This window comes from Pavona decussata, unplaced genomic scaffold (assembly GCF_977016875.1).
Source record: "Pavona decussata unplaced genomic scaffold, jaPavDecu1.1 SCAFFOLD_94, whole genome shotgun sequence".
In the NCBI taxonomy this organism is placed as follows: Eukaryota; Metazoa; Cnidaria; class Anthozoa; order Scleractinia; family Agariciidae; genus Pavona; species Pavona decussata.
Window position 1 is genome coordinate 192,128 of NW_028145511.1, and position 18,563 is coordinate 210,690.

Here is an 18,563-nt window from a genome sequence, read left to right on the forward strand (position 1 = left end):
GCGCGGTGACCGTTACATCCAACCTCGTTCCCAGGGTGTCTCGGGATGGAAAGAAGAGAGATCCTGGGAACGAGGTTGCCATGACACATGCGCTCTCGGCGGTCACACGGAAAACAAGGGACTGTAAACAGGAAAACAAAAAAAAAACAACAACGACAAAAACTCGCGCAATCTCTAACTACGGAGTAGTCTCCCAGGCTTGACCTCGAGCTCATTCCCAGAATCCCTACATCACTCGCTCTTTTGCCTTCACCAGTAGTATTCTCCTCTCACTTCTTCCTCCTCATATGTGGCTCCCTATCCTTTCATCTTATCTTTTTCCTCTTCAATTCGGACTGTGAACAGTACCTTTCTTCTAAACAAATTTATCCTTTTGCGTTTGCTATTAGCATAAAAACACGGAGAGCGTTGCCTCCCTCCGACTTTTTCTTCGCGCTGGGTAACACAAAAGCCGGGAACGGGACTGCTTTCGCACTCAGGTAGCCTCCCACGCAGTCATTCCTTAGGGGTAGAGGGTAAAACGACTGCATGGGGGGTTAGCTCGCAGGCTACCCCTCCCTGTCCTGTCGGGCTTAGCTACAATAGAAGTCCGCCTGCCGGGACATCATGGCTCCTTCCCGGAGTTCGGGAACTCGGGATCCTTCAGGAACTCCTGGAACTCCTCCTTTTTCGGTAAGAAAAAATCGCCATAAAATACGTAACAAGGACTGAAAAGGAAATTCCTTAACTTTAATACAGATTATTAAAAATGCCTGCCCTTTTAATTTAGCTCAAGTATTCCTTTTTGACGGAAGGTTATTTGGTCAGGTTGCCTCGTATAAACCACAATTCATGTACGAAACTGCAACGACAGAAATCGTAGGCGCTATGGGCTCGATCAGGCTAGCCGCTTTTCGGGAAATGAGCCCACGCTCACTGCCGAAGAAATCTTCTCGGGGAGGAAAGCCAGACCCGAGGGAGCGGCGGAAATTGAGCCTACGGATATCGCGTCTTGGGCGATTTAACTTGTGAGTCCCGCGAGCCAAATGACTGTGGGCTCAGACGTTTACGAAGGTTGTCTCGGCAGTGAAGGATAAATACTTCGTTTCTCCTTCGAAAGGTTTCGCTTCGGAAGTAAATGCCGTGCACCGTGAGTTGGGCAACAATCGTGCCCGGAGGCCGTGTAATCGAAGAATATGGAAACAAAAAACCGTTTCGACTCTCAAGGGTCCATGGTAATTTTTATTGTACACAGCAAAAATTTTCTGTAGCCAACAAAGAGAGATGTATGAGGAAAGTAACAGTGTCAAAACTGGCAAGGTGTTCTGCGTCAAACGGCTGCATCGATTACTCTGTGACATGACCTTTTGTTTTCTAAAATAAGAAATAAACTGCGTTGCGTTGACAGACGATCATGTGAAACTGACCAACGTAAAGAATACGTATGAATTTCAAAAGTACAACTGTACAAGTTTCATGGTTACATTTGTACAAGCGAGCTACGCTCGAGAGTGTTTTAATCACTGAAGACCAAAATCTTCAGTCTGTCACTGCTGATGAGCTCTGTTATTCACATTACACCCTGATGATATTTTGTGGACAGATTAGACTTTGATCAAAGTCTTTTTTAGCTGTGGTTGCAAATCTGTAATGGTTACATCAGAGAAGAATAGAGGGTGTGGTGAAAATTGGCATCGTGTTTCTTAGAGTGCAAAATTTATGATTGGTATGTAAATTCCTTTTCTCGGGTAATCATAATAAGATTATTATTATTACCAAAGGTCTTTAATTCTCGCATATACTTGACAAGTGACGTAAACAAGGTAACTTTCGCACCCACAGGGCTAGGAGGAAGCCAAGCCAAGCAAAGCGTCTCGAATGTCTCATCACGCAAGATGAGACGAACGATGGATACATCGTGGAATGTTCGTTGGTTGTTTTCGTTGTTTTTCTGGATTTTTTTCGTGTTTCATAACGCCAAAGCAGAGACATTCATAAACGAACAAACTTCGTTCCTTCAGCTGAAGAAATGGGACAGCTCCGAAAGCCGAGGACTTGGCTTTCGCTTCAAAACCTTTCTGTCCGATGCGCTTCTGTTGTATATGGATGACGAAGGGAAATCAAATTTCTTGCGCGTTGAGCTGTTTCAAGGCAAGCTACGACTGACTTGCAGTTATGGCGCGCGATTCGGGGCAATGGCGGTGGAAATCGGCGATGATCTCAACGATTTATTATGGCATCGGGTGCTGTTGGAGAGGAGCAGGGGCAAAACAACAATATCTTTAGACAGTCAGTCGAAGTCAACTGTCAACAGCCATGAGAACACGAATTTAAACATTAAAAGCTCGATGTACTTTGGCGGAATTCCTACTGCAAGGCTTGCTGCGAACAGTGTTACTCAACCATCCGTCCTACTTCTGCATAGATTTGTGGGGTGCATAACAGATATTGACATGTTTGAGTACTCCGCGAGACAAGGAAAAAGGAGAAGCGCGGTCGTGGAGAATTCGACAGAAATTATTCCCGGATGCACTGATATGTGCGAAATCGATAACAAGTGCCAGAACAATGGGATGTGTTTGAACAGATTTACCACTAGCGAGTGTGACTGCACGGCGACTGGGTTCAGTGGAAAGACTTGTAAAGAAGGTAATGGAAATCTCCATTAAAAACAATAGGTAGTAGTAAACCCCATATGCAGTCAACTCCCTTTATTGCGGACACCATCGGGACCGCGATTTAGTGTCCTTAATAGCCAGAGTACGTAATAGCGTAAAATTCTTTCAGTCAAACGTCAGTAATTTATTTTTGCCGGGGATTTAGCTGCTGTCCATGTTATCGGGGTGTCCGTAATAGCGAGATGTCCGCAAGGGAAGAGTTGACTGATTATGATCTTGAACATAAGCTAACTTGTGGGACTGCCTCAAAAGCTTATTAGACGGACCTTGGATACTGTTCTTCATGTTAGATATAGTGAAGAACTTTATATTGATCGAAAACAAATGTTTGATTTCGATACCTGAGGTTTCGAAATAGTAAGAGACAAGCGCTTTTGAGTCTGTGATATACAAATCGATTATTTGTCGCACATTTTGCAATTACTTATTGAATCAAATCCTAAAGAGTGATCACACAAATGAAGGCTTTCGAACAGTTTTTTCCTGGGGTACCTTTTATTAATACTATTTTGCTACACTTAGTGGTTTTAACTTGAGGCAGCAGTGAAATTTTCTGAATAATTTGCATGCTAATTAAAGGGGCAGTGTCACCTATTCTTAGTGTCACTTTAAATGGCTGAAAGGCATATAATAATAATAATAATAATAATAATAATAATAATAATAATAATAATAACAATCTCTTTACTCTTTATTAACATATTCCAACCAAATTGCTATTTACAAGTTAAAAGTAGAAAAAAAACTATTAAAACCTATTTACAATTCATTACGACTAAGAAAGAGACTACTTGCAAGCATAAGTTTTGTTAAAGAAAATAATGGAAATGTCATAAAGTTACAATATTGTTCTTATTTGTAATAAAAAATCATATGATCATATTCTGACTAATAATAATAATAATAATAATAATAATAATAATAATAATCATAATTATAATAGCCTTCATTAATTCATAAGATAAAAAACTACACATCTTATGTCACAAAACAGTTTAAAAATTACAGCGCAAAATCATATTAAAAAATATAAAATCACAAAGCGAGGTCATTTAAAAGTTAGGCGATTAAAATAGGAACACTTCATTCGATCCGTGTTCAGTTTCGGTCGGTGACTAGATTTGTGTCTTAGATTGTATTCTGTGACCTTCATTTTAGGCATAAGGTTTTTCAGAGGATAATTCTTTCTGGTTTACAAGTTGAAAAAATTGGCCAAATTTTTTTTTGAAGTTCATTTTGGAAAAGTTGCTAAAAGCCGATTTTAGGTTATTCTTCCTTGGAGAAATCATTTCATATTTTCTTTCCTGTGCTCTAAGAGTAAGTTCATGTTAGGAAAGAGGTTCTTTGTCAAACAATTGAGCAGTTTTGACCAAGATAAAGCAAATCTCCATAACAGTGCAAGTTAATGATATTTTTGGTTATCTGAGTCTCAATTTTCTGAAATCCTTAAAAATTAATTTGGGCTCCAAAGGGTTAAGCACACCAATTCAAATGAAAGCTATGAGTACTTCCCTGTGTAATTTATTTTGTTCAAGCAAATCCTAAAGGGTGGTACTCAAATCATTGACAGCTTTGGTAGTATTTCCTGTGGTGTTGTGTACTATTTACAGGTCAGTTCTAACTTTTGAGTCTAAGGATGAAATCCTAAAGTGTGACCATTCAAATGAGGCTACTGAGCAGTACTTTCCTGTGGTGCTGTTTATTATGTTGTAAAAGGTGGCTGTAACTTTTGAATCTGCGTATGAAACTCTAAAGCGTGACCATTTAAATGAGAGCTATAAAGCAGTACACTGCCGAGTTTGTCTGATTCCCTCATTTTAGAGGATTTGACTTCCTAGGGGAGACTTTAGGTAGTATTTTTGTATAACGCAGTGTTCCCTTTGGCGACGAGGTCCACTTTTATCAGAAGAGCTTACCATGCTTCAAAGCTATAGTTTTTGTCCGCTGGTATGTTAGGGTCACATTTTATCTTTCAAGAGGGCCGGAAAATGCTGCAGTATGCGACGAAAGGATGTTGACAAGTGGTTGTTCCTTGTGGAGTGTAAAACTTGAACTTTGATTACGTACATGACTACACATAAGCGTTTGTTCGGCTTTGAAGGCCTTCTCGATGTTATCTATCTTGTCAGTAATTAGTAGCTTCGCTTGAATGGCAGCACAACATATTAAAGCTGGCAAACGCGTAAAAGTGGCGTTCTCCATGTTAGGGTCATGAATCGCTAAATGACCTGTCTACTATTTCGAAACTTTTTTTCTTTCATGAATGTTCAACAGTCAACATAGCCTTGTTTTCCCTTATAAAATTACTGTTGCAACAGAAATCAGAGAAACCTGAAGCCGCAAAAAAGACATTTTAATCGAAACTGTCACTTTATTCTCTATTTGGTTTCACACGTGCACCATAAAAGACAAAAACATCACGCAATCCAAAGTTTAACGGATATTGCACGCGATTCAAGGTTTAATTGATATTGCACATTGTTTCCCTATTACGCTTAACAACAAGAAATTGCTTACAAAATTAAGAACATACAGTATTGTTTTCTGTAAAGATGGGTTATCTAGTAACGGAGAAAATATTGGAAAGGCTATGGCAAAGCTAAGGGGTGTTTAAAAAACACGATTTTATCACTACTTTCACGACCAGGCGTTTTTGTACTTATATAAACTGGAAACGTCTTTGGCGACATTTTTCTTTCCATATGGATTTCGTCCCGTATAGCGTATCAACTGGAGCTGTTTTCAATTTATTGACCAAAGTACAAGTCATTACTCTGGCCAATCACAACAAGACGCGAACAGTAAATGAACAAATCAGAATTCGAAGCAACAGATGTAACCGGCGCCATGCACGTGCAAGCAAGCCACCATTGGTTTGGTTTGGTTTCTCATTGGTTGAGTGAGTGGCGCGAGCTTTGCTAACCAATCACAGTGCACATAAAATTAATAATTTCTTTCGACACACAATTTCAACCTCTTTAATTAAATAGCTTTGTGGACTTTGCACCTTAAATTTTGTCACACGTTTCGTCCTCGTAAAACTATTGTACTTACATTTTGCTTCTCTTCACTCAAGCCTGAGCCAATGCCCGTTTTTCACATCGATACCAAACAAAGTGCGATATTAACCGATATTTGCCATTTTAATTTTGCGATACCAATTCGATATTTTGACGACATCGCAAAAAATTCCGGAAATTCAGTTTCTTGTACGTGCTCCTTTCAAGTTTTCAACCCAAGAACCTATCATTCTGGTTGAGGCTATATTTAGCATGGCCATGAAAGTGGAACGTCTGAATGGAACTGAAAATTTTTTCATTAGGAACGGGATAACAAGATTATCTTTTCAAAATTTCCGTTCCTTCCAAAAATTTTCCACTGGAACCAGCCAAAGGTCGTATTCTATTTATATTCCAACGGGTCTTTCCGGGAAATATTTAGTAATTGTATCTAGTAAGCTAGGTTGATTTACGTCACACTTGTGAAGTCATGGCTTTTAACGACGCAAAAAAAAACCCCACTGATACAGGAAAACCACCTTGTGAGCCATGAATGAAGAAGTAAATAGTGGAATTAAACTATGCTACAAGAATTTGTGGACGCCGCATTTACCATATTGAGAACGGCATTCCGGTGTCAAAATAAAAAAAAGGAAAAAAATCCATGTGGAGTCAGTCGTTTGGTTTACTAGTTCGGAAGCTTGTGCAGTTCAACGATCGCGATTGAGATTCTCAAAACCCCCAATATTCTCTTTTTCGGCGGTCAAGCGTTCTTTAATTCTTTTAAAAGGGCATTTCTTTTGATTTCGAACTCAAAAAAGTGTATTTTAATAGTAGGAGGAGAGAAAGTTAAGCGAACCGTGAAAGTACGGCATGTTTGCTGGCAGTTTGCAGCCCATCGATGGAACGGCCGAGCGAGTGACATGTGCGTACATGACGATAATTCGTTTATTGCGCATGCGCGCATTCACGAATTAAAAAACAACTGAAGTTGATTCCCTTTATTGCGGACACCTTCGGGACCGTGAGTTGGTGTCCTTAATAGCGAGAGTCCGTAATAGCGGGAATTTATTTCAGTCAAACGTCTGTAATTTATTTTTGCCGGGGATTTAGCTGCTGTCCGTGTTATCGGGGCGTCCGTAATAGCAAGGTGTCCGCAAGGCGAGAGTTGACTGTACATGCCAGACTGCTTCCCGCGAGGGGAAGCTTTCACCCGCGCGTTGCGTCTCTTCGCGCGCGGTCGTGTAGTTCGCTAGCTTTACTACCCCTAAGAAAAATAACGGCCTGTTCGTAGTCTAACTAAACTCTTTTAACTTCCATTCACAGCACGCCCTGTTCTCGGCCTCAGCCAACCAGATTACGTGATTTTCAACCGCTCATACGAAGACATTTCATCGCGGCAGGATCGGATTGTTTTCAGATTCAAGACAGCCAATCAGAATGGCTCAATACTGGAAAGCGGTCTCGGATATGACTATTTAGTGATTGAACTGTATCGCGGTTTTCTTCTCGTGCGCTGGAATCTTGGATCAGGTGAAATCTACGTGCACGTCCGTGACAAAGCGTGCGATGATGACAAGTGGCATTCGGTTGATATTACTAGGAACCAGGTCCAGCTCGATTTGACACTCGATGGTGTTCTCCACGTGTCAAGAAGATTTCCCGGGAGATTTATTTCCTTTGATTTAAAGAAAAGTGAAGGGGATGTTTTCATAGGCGGAATGTTAATAAATACGTTCACTTCGAAAAGTCGCTCGTCGGGGGCAAGTTTTGATGGATGTCTTCAGGAGATCAACTTTAATGGGGTTGATATTGTCCAAGGAGTTGCAAATGGAGAAGGGGTTTTCATAACGAAAGGTCGTCCAAGGTTGACTTGTGAAATTTTAAACGACCCGGATCCAACAACTGCAATGTCAGTAGCGTCCAGTCCTCCACTAGTTACCACGGACAAAACGACCGCGGAGCAATCAACTACAGCTGTGACATCTAGCACGGAGAAGGAGGAGCTTCCCACTTCATATATCACCACACCAATGACAACCTCAGACGATTATACCTATAGCAGTCAACAAGTCCTTACGCCGCATGCGCAGAGTTTTTCGGGAAATTCAGTGATACCCTGCGTCGATGACGAAGATGACTGTGATTCCGAGGATTCTGGTTCTGGGAGTGACGAAGATGCCTCGGGTACAAATCGTCAGTCGTCGGGAGACAAGGGCACGTCTTCAAGTTCTTCTAAAGAGAACAATGTCAAAATGCCAGATATTATAGACAACAGTAGTGTTAAGAAACCTTTAAAACCGTTTCCGTCAAAAGATCCCTTGTTGGAAACCGATAATGGGCTCATCGGCGAACCCGACATTTCCCAAACAAACTGCATCCAAGATGACGAAGATGGCTGCGACAGCGAGGATGAATCTGGTCAGAGTTCCACTGAAATTGGATCTGGAGAAAGTGCATTACCGACCGCTGCACCCTCAACAATTAACGACGGCGGTATCAGTTACGCCAAGAAAACTGTACGCGTGAGGAAAGGTAGCGCTAAAAAATGGGCGCTCATAGCCGGCATTATTGTGGTGGGAACTCTGCTAGTGGCGTTTTGTATCTTTGCTATTTGGTGGCTGTATAAGCATAAGAATGATCCTTATTGGAACGGAAGTTACAAAGGCAGCAAAGAAAGATGCCTGCAGTCAGAAGTAACGGAAGTGTAATGACGTTTGTACCGCAGCCAAACTGTTTACTTCAGACTTGGAAGCTGGTATTTTGCTTATAACACTTTGGTATCGTAGTAAAAAATTCCACTTCGGGCTAATTTTTTTAAAGACATGCGCCGATGCTCAAACTGAGGTGGCACACTCTTGTTACCATGACGACACTCTTGATAAGCTCCCCTCACCTCTTACTGGGTATCAATAGCGTCAATATCAGCATCGTTCAACGTTAACTTTATACCTCTTTCAAGATGTGTTGCATTCAACATGCAGATGACTGTAAATATTTTTAATTCCTAGGTACAGTACACCTTTCTGTAAAGTATTAAAATACAACTATAAACGAAATGTACTCGAAATTCGAAACCACGAACAGTAGTTTATTTTAACCGAGATTTTCAAGAAAATACTAAAGAAATTGAATAGTGCCAAAACAGTTTTTGAAAATATAATGTAATGTAGTTACGTATGTTTTCATCAGATGCATAATTCGGCTAAACTGTCCGGCCTTGATTAAACTGAGCCCTTTTTAAAGGGGCTATGTCACCTATTTCAAGAGTTTCTTTAAATAGCCAATAGACATATTTGTGTCGACTGAAACGTTGAAAAATGCTTTAGTTTTGTTAACAATAACTCTACTTGTACACAGAAAGTATTGTTAATTATCTTTGGCTGTGAATGGCCAGGATTGAAATGAATTTCAAATTTCGTCGAGAAAGCAGCAAATGGATCGCGATTTTTAAAAAAATCACGATACTTTTTAATTTAACTGTTTTTTTCAAATGCTTTTTGTAACTGACAAAGATGAGAGTGACGAAACTGTTTTGCATCGTGATCTTTTTAAAAATCGTGATAAAAAAAGGACATTTTTTCAAGTTTTTTTCAGTGTATTTTACAGAAACTGCTAAAGGACTGATTCAGTTTGTTATTCCCATGATAAATCACTTACTATTTTTCTCTCGATGCTCTAAGAGCAAATTGAAGGAAGAGTAAAGGTATTCTATCAAAAATATTTGAGAAGTTTGACCAAAAACCACAGAGAAATCTCCTTTCACAGTTCGTCTTTAACCCTCGAAATTTCATTTATTTGATTTGTGCAACTTAACTTTTCGTAGCAAATTTAAAGTGGTTAATTTCATAGGTGCGTTTCATTAAACAATAACTAGAAAATCTGTAGACTGCCTGCGTTCACGTTTTGATTCGTCAAGCGCCATCGCATAAGAAAAAAAGATGGTATGAGCGGAAAGTGATTGAGGTAAGGGGAGGGCCGCGACATACCTTTCATATCCACTTTTTTGTGTTCATGCTCGCGGGGGTATAAACAATCTGCGGATCTAAATTATGATGAGAGGGCGCTCCATTAAGCCACAATTAGCGTTTTCGGGGCTCTAGGAACGACCCCTCCCTTTATGAAAGCCTCGCTTTCATAATGAGGTTTAAAGAAACCTCGGTAACTTCAGTGATAACCTCGTTTCCAGTATGCTCTCAATTCCTGTCCTGTTGCCTCACTGATGTTGGCTTAATCAGCAGAGTCGCATGTGTGATACTATCGTGTGTGTTACAAATAAAAATTGGATAGCAAACAGCTTGTAACTGATTGATAGTTGAGCCACGAAACAAGTCGGATAGTAAAGCGAGCCAACCTCGCGAGGACGCGCGAAAATTGCGTCGCGTCTCCTCGCGGAAGGCAATTTTCGCGGCCAGTCGCGTGGTTTGCTCGATTTATTATCTCTATTGAAAATAAGGGACTTCTCGTAGTTCCCGGAATAAATTTACGATAATCTGTCTTGCTGTCAAACTGAGGTCATCAATCCCTTTTCCGAGAAAAAAGGAGGTCAATTGACATGCGCAATTCATGCAGGTTGCTTGGCCGTCTGACAGACGCTTAGGAAAGCTATCTGCGGGGGCGCCGTTAGAAAGGCTTATTCTGTGCTTCGTGATGCCCTCCTTTGCAGCTTTTCTGTTGTCAGTTTTAGCTCTTTGCTACTCAGAATGCCTCTTTGCAGTTCAAGCAAAGATGTTTGCGGACTGCACCTTCGGCAAAATCACAAACACAGTCGGCGATCAAAACTCGATGGCAGCGACATTCACTGCGAAACTTGCGTCCCACCAAAACGTAAGCCATTCTTGTGTAGTGAAGACGAACGAACCAAACCATTTCTTGCGTGTTAAGGCTAAAAGAAACAAGCAATCGGAAGGTAAGAGAAAAATTTACTTTTGCATTTAAGACCTAAAAAAACTGTGGGACCTAAAGTCACACTTAGTTAAGGTGCTGTTACGCTCGTTGCGTCGTTGCGACAAAAGCTGCACGGATCGTTGCGTATTGTAACCGCATACCCTGAAGGGAACATCTCTAGCAACGTTTTGTTGTAGTCGGTCACCGTTGCACGAAGTAGTGCCAACTTCTACTTCACGCAACGTTTGCGGCAAATTAATAAAAGCATTTCGAGGCATGTTTATTTTAGGGCATGTTTCAATAGGCAACGATTCGTGCAAGTTGTGTCGCAAACTGAACAAAATTGCGAGACGGGTTGCAAGAAAGAGTCGCTCTGTGTAACTACAGCGCCTTTAAGACGACCCGAAGCAAAGCTCACCGTGAAATCAAAGCGATGTTAAGCGACGTAAGGAGATTTAAGCGACGTAAGGAGATGCTGTGCGAAATTAGGGCTCAGAGTAAGCACACTTTTTAACTACAAGTACAATCGTCCTTCCTTCCTTCCTTCATCAGTCACGGCACACACAGTCAACTTCGTTTTCCACGAAAATCAGTATGGTTTGTATAAGCACTGCTGTAGGTGGATTTTACTCGATTAATTTCGATTTCACTTTCCTAATTTACATGGTGGCAACAACTTTCATCAGAACTGAAGTTTGTCTCAGGGTAACGATTGAGTTTTATCGCCCAACTCAATCGTTTTCCAATTCGGCGAAGAAACCCTTCCAAGAATTCAATTGCCCCCCTTCAAAAAATAACTACGTTTTCTTTTTTTTTCCCTTTAATTTAATGCTATACACTCTGTAGACATGTGCAATTCCATTCCTACTTTCATCCTACACTCATCCTAGATTCACTACAGATATCTTAGATATTTTTTCTCTCCAACAAAAGACCATAGTTACCATTTTTGTTGAGTTCTACAAGTCATTAAAAATGCCCATAAAAGGAAGTTAATCCACTGCCATTGTCTACCAAAATTTTTAACGCAAAGCTTGATATGAATCCGTATCAAATTTCAATTTCTCCGGCGCGGTTCTCGCACGTTAGCTATCAGGTTGGCCAAACTAGAATTCTCGTCTCGTCTGGTCATGGAGAAATAGATAGCTTTAATAGATAAGTAATTTAAACAATTAATTTTAAGTCGATGGAGACACGTAAAACAACTGAAAAATTAAACATAGTGACTGAACAGACAGAATAGACGGGAAAATGTTTGAAAACTGAATCGTGTGAAAACTTTATCGCTGAACGTATATTTAATCGTGTCCATGATCCGTGATTTTGGTAAATGAATGTTCGTGGCTAAAAATAATTGGGACAAAAAGAGATAAGTTCAAAGAATAGTGAACAGAATGATCGAGTTTAGACTCGCTAGCGACAAAAGAACAAAGCGATACCATCTTTCTGGGAAAAAGGTCAGACACTAAAGGAGTTTTAAATGCAAATGATTCAAAGATGGATACTAGAATCACACTGGGTGTTTGATGTATATATATCTTTTGCTTTGTGATGTTAAAGTGGAGGAATGTTTGGCATTCATTCGTATGTATGTTTAACTCTAATTCGGGGTTACTGGGGCTAAGCATATTAAAAACAAAAACCTAGTTACATACAAAAAGAGTTTTAAATGCACATGATTCAAAGCTGGATGCTGGCATCATACTGGGTCAGTTGATGTATATATATCTTTTGCTTTGTAATTAAACTGTGGAGGAATGTTTGGCACTCACTCGTGTGGCACTCGGGTTACTAGGGCTAAGCATATTAAAAACAAAAACCTGATTAAATACACATCAGTGAATTTGGAATTTGGATGTAGGCCAAGGTTGCCAAGTATTAACGAAGATGTATTGGCGACGCTAAAAAGAGCACCTTGGAATTGAGGGTCTTTTAACAGATGTAGTTGAAAATTTTATGGACGTTAATTTTTTGTAGTCCGGCTGCAAAATTCCTGAATTTACGAAACTACATTTTAAGGAGCTCTTTCCAAAAGCAGTGTCAAAGTTTTGAATTACTATGATAAAGGTCTTTTCCAAGTGTCTATTAAAAAAAAAGTTGACTACGGCAGGTTGGCATGACAACTGTCGCCGAGGAAACGACTGAGAAACTTGACAACCAAGGACTCGTGCTTTGTGTCTCAACAAGATTTTCAATTAAGAGAAAAGTCGATGAAAAAAAGATGAGACAAGAAGCTGTTTTCAGCTTATACTCGGGCCATATTTGACTGCGTGGTGCGTAAGCCTACAATCTTTTAGCAGCGATAACCTCCAGCATCGCTAATTCCCCCAAATAGATAGATACAGAGATATAGTGAGGCAATAAGTAACCACTAGATAAAATTGCATTTCTTGAAGTCAGACTGGAAATACAGGGGAAAACGACATTTGTCATACGAATGTTTTTTAATCCCCGGGCTTTAATCCTTACGTTTTCACCTTTCATTTGGAGACAGAAACGATTTGTACGGTCCTGATATGTATCATTGTCATGCCGAGAGGGACGGATCGTAATTTCCGGTATGATATAGAGTAACGTCACGCATCACGCGTACGTTATCCTTGTACGTTTTTCAATGTTTCCCTGTTTATATTTTTAAATGAAATTCAGTGGAAAGCATTCGTTATTCACCTTTTATTTGAAGACAGAAACCGTTTCTACATTAATTGTTTTTCTATAGTAAACGTGAGACATCTTTATCTGTCTTGGCCCTCGGGGTCATAGAGTGATTTAGGTGCCAAATTTTCGGTTACACAAAACTAACCTTGAGGAACTAAAAAAAGCTAAGTAAATAAAAAAACGATATAAACCTTTCGAATTTTTAAAGTGCTAGTAATGAAAAGATGAAATATGAATGGTTGAAAAACTTGGAAAGTTAAAAGATGTACAAACGACACTATAAAAATAGACATATAAACGGATTAAGTTTCTTCGCGTCTGTTCATCGCATCAAGTTTAAGAGTCTTCGCCTTGGAAATAGAAAATGCCTCTCTAGGTAAGCGAATGCCGTTTCTGTAAAAGTTGAAAGATTCAAGAGGAATAAGTCTTAGTTTTAGTCATTTGTGTCTTGCATCTGCCATTCTGTATGTGACACGTCATGTGGTGAACTTCAGACTCGTCGCCTCACGGCCCGAGAACAAAGAACGCGACCGAGAATTTAAAGAATTGATAACGCGACCGAAAATTTAACTCGTGCCGCCCGAGTGAAAAAAAACGAGACCGAGAACTTAACTAGTGGCCCGAAGTCTTATCTCTCGGCCCATCGCGACCGAAAAAATATAAAAAAAATTGATAAAGCGGCCGAAAACTTAACTCGTGCCACCTTACGGCCCGAGTAAAAAACTGATAAGAGCACGAGACTTCGGGCTGAGTACTTTCATTATTTTCGACTGTTTCAAAACCCTTGTGAACTGCGTACTATGCACGAGTTTATGAGATGGCTTGATTTTCAATCGGGCATAATAATGAATAAACCAAAATGCTCTCATGAATCTCTGTAGCTCAGAAGTTAAGCATCTGAACTTTTTATCGGGATGTCTTATATGTTCGGCTAGGAGTTGGAAAAAATTGGATTTTCTGTTTCAGAGTAGGCCTGTGTCAATGACTGAATAAAATTTCTCTATAATAAAAAAAATGTTTCCAGCCTGATCAGTTTTAGATTGGCCCTAAATCCTTCAACTATTGACGAGTTTGAGACTTAGTCAAAACCGATCAGTAACTTTGTACAGTGGCAATAGTTTTGGTGTGAAACGCTGTAATGGGGTGGCTCTAAGCTGCAGTTTCATGATGTTGTGGTGGCCAATAACAAACAAACTAACAAACAAACAAACAAGCAATAATTAAAAAAAACGCAGGGAAATGGGATGGACAAAAGAGGTTTTACGACCAACACTTGTCATTGTGTCAACAGGATTTCTACACCTGTCAGTTTTTGGGCTGGCCGGCAAGGAAGAGTCCCAACTGCTTGGACATATGGATGTTCTGAAGTCTCATTCAGATTGGAGTTCCTTAACCTTGTGTCCTTCTCGATTCAACAACGAAATCCAAGATAGAAAGTTATCACTTTCAGGATCTCCGGACCTTGATTTCACAATGCAGATAGAAAGTCTTTCAGGAGTGATCAGTTTAAATCGTCCAGAGGAATTCTGGATAACCAAGAGTGATGCTCATTTTGTTGCCCAGTTTCTGCCTCCTCAAGACATCTCGACGACCCAACTCGATATTACTGTTACTTCCGACTCAGACATTCAAGCTTATTTAAAAGTTTCCAAGGTCTGCAAGGCTGTTAAAGAGAACATACAACTTGTAGACTACAAAGGCGAGTCAATTCGTCTTTCCTTTGCAAAGAAGGGACGGATCACCTTGTCCAAAGTCTCTCAGCCTCCCCTGACAGATTCCACGTCCAGCTGGTTCATTGGAATTGCACTGAAGAACGTAACAGGTGAAACTAAATCTGATGCCAATAAGACTGGAACAATAACTTTAACAAGATCATTTGATTACTCTTATACATTTCCAATAAGTATTTTAGTCATATCAACTATTTTGAGCGGCATTTTAATTTCGGCTTTTGCTTTTGCATGCTTTAAAAACCTTTTCTATGCGCAAGAAGTTCATTGCTGCTGTACTAATTGTGGGCTTTGCTGGAAAGGTTTTTGCGGTCATCTGCGCCTGTGCGGTACGGTTGTGTATCGTCACTGGTTCACTCGGGGCCCTAAAACGTATTCATACATCACAGGTATAGTAGGGTTTGTGCTTATGGTGGGTGCTTCTCAGTTTGTCTTTGCCAACTGGCATGTTATGATACACGAGGGCGACAGGGACAACTGTTACTACAATGATTTCTGCTACCGAGTAAGCCCTTGGCATGACATTCCCTATAACTTAATGATGAGTAACTTGGTGTACATGCTGCATGGAGTGATTTTAGCCGCTTGTGTTTGCTGCATGGAAGCAAACATTCTTCATCAGTGCAGAAATCTTGTAATTAATGACGAAGATGAGGATGTACTCAAAGGGAACATTTCTATTTCCATTGGCTACTCCTTTGCGTGGGCCCTGATTTTCGAAGGCTGCGTTTCACTTATTTATCATCTTTGCCCAAGTGTGATGACTTTTCAGTTCGATACAGCATTCATGTTTGCTATCACTTGCCTAACGATTATATTATTACACAATGGCATTAAGACGAATGTGTTATCTACAAAGGATGCCAAGGGCCCAGTGGATGCAGCGAACTTCTTCCTATATGTTTTAGTCCCTCTGTTGATTTTTAATTACTTCGGTGCTCTCCACCATTTTGAGTTGCACCACTCTGAGAAAGGGATGAGCAATCCTGTTAAGATACCTTTTTTCGTATTTTTAGGGATATGGTGGGCTATAATCGTTTTCTGGGCTGGATATAAAATTTTACCCAAACTTTCAGAAGAAAGCGATACCTGCAAGTGGGCACTGTTCCTTTGCTTTGGCGTTTTTATACTCCTACCAGTTGGGTTATTTATTTCCGAAGCAAAAAACCTTCCTCAAGCATTTTTATATTTCTGCATCTTGGAAAGTCTCCTTGTCATTTTTGCCAAGTATTGCTACACATGTTATAAATTCAATTCAAATTGCTTTTTTAGCGACTGTCCCTCGTTTTTCCGTTTTTTGTACTCCATTGGGACAGTGTTGTTATGTGGATTTGCCCTTTACTATTTCAGTGGGAAACCAACAACGGATAAAGTGGAAAGCCCTGAGTTATCCCGAGACAAAAACGAAGAATGCAAATACATGAATTTTTTTGACTACCATGATATGTGGCACATTCTGTCTTCCAATGCTCTACTGATGGGGGCGTATTTAGTGATGTTTATGGCCTACAAAGCTCCCTCTGCTGACGGTGAGAACAACAGTCAACTCTCGTTATTGGGGACACCCTCGGGACAGCGAGTTAGTGTCCTTAATAGTGAGAATCCGTAATAGCGGGAATTTATTTCAGCGAATCGTCTGTAATATATATTTTACCCGGGGATTTAGCTGTTGTCTTTCAGTTATCGGGGTGTCCGTAATAGCGAGGTGTCCGCAAGGCGAGAGTTAACTGTAGTTACAGGTACATTTATTGATATTTAGCCATAATCAGATTGGGGATTTTCTATTCCTCCCCTCCCTTTTATTTGACAAGGGCGTTGAGATGTAGGAAACCAGCAACTACCACGTCCTGCACCGTCTCTTTCAAACATTGAGCGGTGAAATTATGGAACTCATGGCCGGATAACATTAGTAAGAAGAGAATGTACTCTAGCTAGTTTTAAACGTCGTTTTCAAGAATTATATTAGATATACTTGTAATGTAAACAAGTTTCTTTTTTATCTCTATTATGTTACACGGAGATAATAGCCTTTCTGGCTACCTTACAATTCGTGTTAAAATAAACTGCATGTATGTATGTATTACGTACGTGCGAAGGAGCTCAAGTGTAGGTTAAGAATTAAGGATTTTTTGTAATCAACATTAGCCGTTAGTAAGAAATATCTTTTAAAACGCCAGTATGTAGCTGTGAACTGGCGTATAGCTTTTCTTTAATGTTATTAAACCAGTAGACTACAGGTCCTTTACAAGCATGCGAATTAATTCACGGAACTTTGTGTACCTGCTTAGTTTCTATAGCTTGAGATTGTAAAAACAAAAATAATTAGGTTAGCTAAGCCAGGAGTTTTGTTTTCCCAGTAGCCCGGGAATAAAGCTTTTCAATAATAATCAGTACTCAACTTATAGATGATTGTTATTATTTCTAATAAAGGAATTGAAATAACAAGCTTTCCTCTTTATGACCCTATTCTGTATGGATATATGAGGGGCAGAGGGGGGGGGGGGGGAGAGGGAATATCGGAATCGTGTGCCTTGCACTTATTGGAAGAGGCGATTATTGAAATAGAGCAGCTTATTAACAATTCATTCAAAGAGGAGCGCCAATGTGCATTAGAAAAAAAGAGGTTGTTTAGTGGAAAGACGTTGCTAAATCGACTAATTAACAGATTAAGAGAAATGTGGCGTCAGTGCTTCAAGAGCCAATAGGCCTTATTCTAAAATGGCTACCATTTTAATATTCTTTTGTTTGTATTTAAACTAGCCCTTCTTCCTTCTTTCCTCGGTCTAAAATTCAAAAATCAAAGCAACATTTTACTTTGAATGAGGGAAGAAGGGATTATTTGAATGCCGCAGACAAAATAATGAAAATGGAAGCCACTCCGTGGAATAAGGTTTAAAGGGGGTCAATAGTAGCCAGATAGAAAAGTACACCCTGTTTTTTTTTTTTTTTTTGTAAGAACCTTTTTTATAAGAACGTCGAGGCTGAGATTAACCAAAATTTAAAGAACGTATTAAGAACATTCCTAAGGCTGAGAGTCGATTAAGAACGTTTTTATTTTGCTATATGATATAGCAAGGTAACAAATGTAAATTAACCAAAATACTTAAGGGCATGTTTTGTATAGCATTAACAATAGTGACACACATCTCGGTTTGTCAGAATCAGCAGTTCTTGATACCATATCTGCTTTCATTGATTTACTGAAATACCTGTAGTGTACACCATGTAATTTAAGAACATCTTAAGAACGTTTTCAGCCACAAATCGCAAAAAAAAAAAAAATAAATAAGAACCACCTCCAAAATTAGACGTTCTTATATAAAAAAAACCCAGAGTGTATGTGTGGGTTGGAAAGGGGGGGGGGGGGGGGAGGGGTGGCCGATTCGTCGGTATTTTAATGGAGTTTACCATTCTGTTCTCCAAGCTCTCATCCTATCTCAGACTGAAATAAGTAATTTTCCGGTATCCGTCTCAGCTCAGACCTGGGGTTCCAGTTGTTCAAAGAGTGGGTCCCTTAGCTGGCTGATAAGTCGCTATCCTGAGCGGATAAAATGAATTTAATCGGTTGGAGTACATTTTATCCTTTGCGGATAGCGATTTATTCGCTGGATAAAGTTATCCACTATTGAAAC

At 39.8% G+C, this 18,563-nt stretch overlaps 2 protein-coding genes across 3 annotated transcripts; both read left to right on the top strand.

Annotated features, from left to right (window-relative positions):
* Positions 1–1,474: 1,474 nt before the first annotated feature.
* LOC146473195 (neurexin-3b-like) lies at positions 1,475–9,952 on the top strand. The gene is made up of 2 exons (XM_085118432.1): positions 1,475–2,628; positions 6,983–9,952. The coding sequence occupies exons 1-2, from the start codon at positions 1,875–1,877 to the stop codon at positions 8,365–8,367; spliced, it is 2,139 nt and encodes a 712-aa protein (XP_084974558.1). The 5' UTR covers positions 1,475–1,874; the 3' UTR covers positions 8,368–9,952.
* Positions 9,953–10,233: 281 nt separating this feature from the next.
* LOC146473196 (uncharacterized) lies at positions 10,234–17,369 on the top strand. 2 transcript variants are annotated; one of them, XM_085118431.1, is made up of 3 exons: positions 10,234–10,565; positions 14,493–15,023; positions 16,282–16,502. In XM_085118431.1, exons 1-3 carry the CDS (start codon positions 10,307–10,309, stop codon positions 16,353–16,355), a joined length of 864 nt encoding a protein of 287 aa, XP_084974557.1. In that variant the 5' UTR covers positions 10,234–10,306; the 3' UTR covers positions 16,356–16,502. The 2 variants fall into 2 exon arrangements, with proteins under 2 accessions (XP_084974557.1, XP_084974556.1); XM_085118430.1 differs by having other exon boundaries at positions 14,493–17,369.
* The last annotated feature ends 1,194 nt before the right edge of the window (positions 17,370–18,563 follow it).

Coding starts and splice junctions, on each gene's coding strand:
- LOC146473196 (XM_085118430.1), top strand. CDS start 10,307: ATGCCCTCCTTTGCAGCTTTTCTGTTGTCAGTTTTAGCTCTTTGCTAC. Junction 10,566..14,492: donor AAGAAACAAGCAATCGGAAG/GTAAGAGAAAAA, acceptor TTGTGTCAACAG/GATTTCTACACCTGTCAGTT.
- LOC146473195 (XM_085118432.1), top strand. CDS start 1,875: ATGAGACGAACGATGGATACATCGTGGAATGTTCGTTGGTTGTTTTCG. Junction 2,629..6,982: donor TGGAAAGACTTGTAAAGAAG/GTAATGGAAATC, acceptor TTCCATTCACAG/CACGCCCTGTTCTCGGCCTC.